Raw genomic sequence first — 6,093 nt, forward strand, 5'->3', positions numbered from 1 at the left:
TGCCCATCCCCCCCGCCGTTGTTAATATAGATAGCACCACACTTCGGGGGGGAGGGGAAAGAAACAGGGTAAGAAAAGCTCAATTTCCCGACAATATCTGTTGACCTCCCACCTTCTTAAAATCATGCTTCTAAGTAGCCTTATTTCACTTTGTTTAAGCAGTGCTGGTTTTAATTGTAATTTACACAGACATGTGGGCACACAAGCTTTTTCTGTGCCACTTGGTTTCCTCCTCTTTTAAAAATGCCAGACACCTGGCTGCATCAGCAGCATTGCCTCTGGCCTTGGATGCAAGCTTCTGGCTGCTGTGGACTAGCTATACCCCTGCATGGGCCTACAGTCACTCATGGAACTCTGCCACTGATGTCGTTTTCAGAGGCTCTAAGTGTCCTGAGTATGCAGTTGCATTTAAGGTAGGAATTGGAGGCATTGATGCGCTAAACGTAATCTGTACTGGTGGAATGGTGACAAAGTCAGTATTCTTGCTCCAGCTCTATGCAGCATAAAGGTCTAGTTTCAAGAAGAATTTATATAGATTTACTGTGTGGCCGTTCAAATCTTTCTGCTAGTTGTCTGTATTTTAGATGCTAGAAACATGGTGGTCTTAGAGGTCACCATCATGATTCTGTGAAAGTGAGTTAAAAAGCTTAAAATTCATGATTCTGAAGGAAGGCATGATCAGTTCTTTATAGGAAGAATAATTTGTGATACAGTTTATGCTGTGTTGTAATACTGTTCTCGTTGTTTCTTGCAGGATAGAAACAAAATAATGAAATCAAATTTAAACAACTCTTTCAAAATGAAATGCAATTTTCCTTGTGCGTCTCTTCATGCTGGGTGTGCACCACTGAAGTCTGCTGTGGAGAACACAAGATTGGAAGAATCCTGCCACTTGAATTATGAGGAAGGCTTTTGTAAAAGCTGCACTGAAGAGCATCAGAAAGTACTCCCTAATGACTCATACCATGTAGCCAAAGGAATTCTAGATCTTGAGGATGAAAGAAGACCTGTACATAACAAAGAAAACAAACAAATAAACCAGAGACTGGATGAAGGTATCTATGAAATGGAGGCACTGGAACACAGTAAATTTAATGAGGACAGTGGTTATTCCTCTATGTTAAGCAATCAATATGCTGATCCAGTAGACCATGATGATAGTATACCTTTGGCTGGGAATATCTGTGGCACACCAAAGCAATGTCTCATGAAGAACCAAAACCAAATTCAGTTTTCAAAAAAGACTTTGTTGCCAGTAATCCATTATGAAGAGATGATTTGCTCAACTTTGAAAAAAAGTGGTAAAAAAAATCTGAAGTCTTGGGCTGCAGTAGAGAAAATTGTTTTCAGAGGAAAGGTTGAACTTTGTAATCTAATTGGAAAGAAAATGGGACTAGACAGAATAGACATTCTTGCTGAACTCTTCCAAAAGAACCTGAAGCATGTACTAGCAAATATTTTAAGGCATCTTGGTGAGATGGATTTAATAAAGTAAGTATTTTGATCTCATTTTATTAGGAAAGTTAAAAAAAACACTTAATGTCTTAAGAATGTTCTAGATATGGAGCCTATGACATTTAATCACTGGTTAACATCATGTATTGATATACTAAAACACAAAGTGTTAATGTTTCCTTGGAAGGCAATTAAATATCAGGACTGTGAACATAATCTCATACTACACATGAAAGAAAAAGATTGCATTAGTTCTTCACACTATGAAATAAACAGTTTTTCCCTTTCCTAGGAGGTAACTGATATGTTTTTATTGTCATTGCAGTTTTGCCAAAGTCAGCACAACGTGGCAGAAGATTCTGCAAGAAGATAAATGGATTTTCCAAAAGTATAGTAAAGCTGTGAAAAGCTATTCTGTAAGTCTCTACTCCAGTTTGGTATTGCAAGTCTAAATCAGCCATGTCTTTTTGCCATTTTAGGACTCTTCCCAATCTTAAGAGATTTCAGAAAAGTTTCTCAGATTGAAAATGTTGTCACACTAGCATCTTAATTTGTCCTGTTAAAATACCCTGTTCAAGTATTGCTAGTCATGTCACTCTTTGGAGCCCAAGGAAAGTTGCCTGTGAAGATTACCCAAGGAGAGAGTAATATCTTCTTAAGAATTTTCATGTCCTGTGTTACAGAGCAAGGCAGGAAGGAAAGGATCAGTTACAGCACTGCCTGCTGGTCAAGGCTTGGAGGCTCTCAGCAGATGCTTTCTTGCTTCAGTGTCCCCACTGATCCAGAAGGGAGAGAGACTGAGAGAAATGGCTCAAATGACTGTGACAGTCATGTTTCTCTGCTTATGCTTTCTAGCAACAGTCTGAAATGCAATGTGTTGCTTACAGAAAACTGAAAAGCTTTTTGCACTGCAAGCTATTCCTAATGCCTATTTGTATTGTGAAATAAAGAATAAAGAGCCAACCCCAACAGCATTGTGCTAAGGCACGATTCTTGTAAAACACTTAATAGTGTTTTTCTTCTCTTGAGAGAAGAGAAGACAGTGAAACAAGGCTTAGGATCGGCCACAGAATAAGGCTGACCACTAGTATGGATTTTATGTAGCATTTTGTATTGCTAGTCTGCTGAGGTGAAACAGTTGGACACCACTGAATATTCATTTCAAAGTTTGATTTCCTCCCTAGCATTACAATTTTTAAGTTTGAACTGCAAACTTAGAAAACTGGTGGGAGGAGTTTACTTCTCAAAGAAAACTGCAAGCATCTTTGTTCACCATAAAGAATTTGGGATGTTTCTTTGTGCTTTAAAGCATTGTGATGGTTTGGTTACGTGCCTTGCTTACATAATTATGATGTGTTGACATGATACATAATGCAACTCACTTGTAATAGAAGATGGTTGGGTTTGGTGACCTGATATAGGGGTCTGTCAGATAACTCTCTTAAATTTTATTCTTGTTTTTATTTTCATTAGAATGCCACTGAGACATCAGAGAATGCTGCAACAAGGGAGTTTGTCCTCTACCGAGCTGCTTTAGCTTCCATTCAGAAAGCAATCCCACCTGTCAACTTGAACAAAAAAGGCACCAGATCCAAAGCATCCAAGAATCACAGCAGGCTCATGGAGTTCTCTGAGGTAACTGATTTCCACTCATCTTCAGTTTCTTACATGTTATGTAGCACACAATCAGCTTGTAAAGTGTATTTCTGAAAATATTTGAGACTTTTGGACACATGGTTCACTTTTCAAAAATGCTAATGATTTGAATCAAAAGAAAATAAACTTGAACTATTATTAAAGTTAACCAAATAACCATCCTTGGATGAAGTTTGGAGGATTCAAGAGGGCTGCTTTTCTTACTGCTTTGTATTTAGCCTGTCTTCTTCAATTTAAAATGTAAGGAATTTTAAACTGACTACTTTTCTTCCAGTCCCAAGTACCTGCAGTTAGACTGTCAAGTCTACATCTGAATTTGATACACCCAGAATTAGGCTAAATTTGTAATATCTCTGTCTGGAGTATGAGAAATTATAAGATGTTTTGTGGCACTTAGATACATCAGGGAATGTTTGATATGTGTATTTACCCTCCTCACTATTTTCTTTGTATGCTTTTTTCCAACAGGCTGCCAAGACCTTGAAAAATACTGAAAGCCTTAAAATCTGCCATCAATGTGGCTCACCTGCAAAGTATGACTCCTATCTACAAAGGGCAACGTGCAATCGTGAAAGCTGTGGATTTGACTTTTGCACAAAGTGCATGTGCAACTACCACAACTCCAGTGACTGTATGAGTAGCAAACCAGTGAAATCTAACTCTAAGCTGGGGCCACTTCCTGGGACTAAAAGAAGCAAAAAGAATCTACGCCGATTATGATCCACCCATCCCAATATATACTCTTGAATGTGGGGGGTTTTAAGATACAAAACTATCCACAAAGAAAATCAAACATGGAAGTGCTTTGTGCTACTCTATTTTTTTTAAAGGCTAATTTTATTATTCCTCTGTACTATTTAGTTGTGTTGGGAGTTCCTAGGAATTGTCACAAATATCCATTAGAAAAGATTTTTAAATTTATAAATTTAAAAGAAAATTCTGAATGAATTCTAATAACATTCTCATTATTCTCATCTCTCTACTGTGTTTCAGTCTTCAAAACACCCCATGATAATGAACAAGCCAAAACAGTTTTGACAAGTAACCTTCCATGTGTAGCCCTAGCAATTCTTGAATGCCTGAAGGGAGAAACTTAAGTTGTGTTTTATTTAAATCTTTACTATTCTTCAAAAATCCTTTCAATGAATTTATAGTAAGAATGTCCAGCGAGGCAAGTGAAGTCCTTTTTAATGTAAAATGATGAGTCTAGGTTTTATTACTCTTTTTTCCCAAGGCTTTGCCATAATTTTATGACGTGAAAGTTCATAATACCATTTTCTTTGGTTTGTCTTCTGTGAATCTTGAACTGTACTTGATCTTTCCATTCCTTGATCTCTGCATTCAGAAACTTCATGTTTTCCCTGAATTGAGAGTATATTCTTTCCAACTTGGAAAAAAAAAGTACTGTATCATGGCTATACTGCTAAAAATCTGCTTTGCCACTTTTTTCAAAATCATAAGATAAATTTTTAATATTTGTATATATTTGTAAATACTGCTTTAAATATTATTCCTGTTTGTCTTGTAAATGTAAAAATAAATTACTATTCATAACTTGTTTGGCAAATCTGTTCTTCCATATTATCATCAAAGAGTCCTTTTTGTGCTCAGTTCTCAAGTCTTCCAGTATGTGCTCCTTAAAAACGTTGATTTAACAAAAAGGAAATGTGGTTTTGTGTAAAGCATACTGAATCCATTTGCATGCTATGTTCCTGCAGCTTACCTAAAGGCTCTTGGCAGTAGTTGCCAGTATTTCCTAGAACCAACACATTCAATGGAGAATTTTCTGTTGGCTGAACTTATTGCAGAACTATTGCAGAGCTGGCCTGCATTAGGAATAGTGTGGCCAGCAGGAGCAGGGAGGTCATTGTGCCCCTGTACTCTGCATTGGTTAGGCCGCACCTTGAGTACTGTGTCCAGTTCTGGGCCCCTCAGTTTAAGAAGGACATCGAGACACTTGAATGTGTCCAGAGAAGGGCAACAAGGCTGGGGAGAGGCCTTGAGCACAAGCCCTATGAGGAGAGGCTGAGGGAGCTGGGATTGTTTAGCCTGGAGAAGAGGAGGCTCAGGGATGACCTTGCCCTCTACAACTACCTGAAAGGTAGGAAGGGGTTGGTCTCCTCCCAGGCAACCTGCACCAGAACAAGAGGACACAGTCTCAAGCTGTGCCAGGGGAGGTTTAGACTCGAGGTGAGGAGAAAGTTCTTCACCAAGAGTCATTAGTCATTGGAATGGGCTGCCTGGGGAGGTGGTGGAGTCACCATCCCTGGAGGTGTTCAAGAGGGGATTGGACATGGCACTTGGTGCCATGGTCTAGTCATGAGGTTTGTGGAGACAGGTTGGACTCTGATCCTCGAGGTCTCTTCCAACCTTGGCAATACTGTGATACTAACTCCCTGTTTTGTGATCTCACAGCAAAGAAAGGCAAGCTTTCAACAAAAGGACTGATCATTTTCTGGAAATGTCTGGAATTTTTTTTTTTTTCCCTTCCTGTTAACTAGATAACAGGCTGGGAAGGCAGCATTGTAGGTTCTGCTCCTTGAATTGCAGTTCTATAATGCATGGCAGCTTTTCCTCCATATGTTAATTTTTCATTTGCAACAACAGTGTTAGAAACAGTTGAGCGAGACCTCTGTCTTGTCACTTAGGTGGTAAACCTTATTTCCTAACTTAAACTTGAGACAAGAGGCTGGCTGAGTTAAATCAAGAACTTTTAATTCCCTAGAGCTTGTCTATATGGGTATGTACTTCTGGATATGTTTAAGATCTGAGAATGAAAGGTAGAAGCTTTCCATCCTATATATATGTTGTTCTGGTAATTAGGCCATCTTTATCAACCAGTCCTGCAGGCCAGGAGAAGAATGGTGTTTGTATGGAAGTAACAACCTGTAAGTACTGGATATTAGTATCTCCCAGTGTTATTTAAGAGATGTGGAAAAGGCAGTGGTCAGGGACTTGGTATGTGTGCAACCACATTGATTC

At 38.7% G+C, this 6,093-nt stretch overlaps 1 protein-coding gene across 1 annotated transcript; it reads left to right on the forward strand.

The window, feature by feature from the left end:
- Positions 1–761: 761 nt before the first annotated feature.
- FBXO5 (F-box protein 5) lies at positions 762–3,903 on the forward strand. The gene is made up of 4 exons (XM_009907199.2): positions 762–1,491; positions 1,781–1,871; positions 2,929–3,090; positions 3,580–3,903. Exons 1-4 carry the CDS (start codon positions 770–772, stop codon positions 3,829–3,831), a joined length of 1,227 nt encoding a protein of 408 aa, XP_009905501.2. The 5' UTR covers positions 762–769; the 3' UTR covers positions 3,832–3,903.
- The last annotated feature ends 2,190 nt before the right edge of the window (positions 3,904–6,093 follow it).

The sequence above is a fragment of the Dryobates pubescens genome, chromosome 6, assembly GCF_014839835.1.
Source record: "Dryobates pubescens isolate bDryPub1 chromosome 6, bDryPub1.pri, whole genome shotgun sequence".
In the NCBI taxonomy this organism is placed as follows: Eukaryota; Metazoa; Chordata; class Aves; order Piciformes; family Picidae; genus Dryobates; species Dryobates pubescens.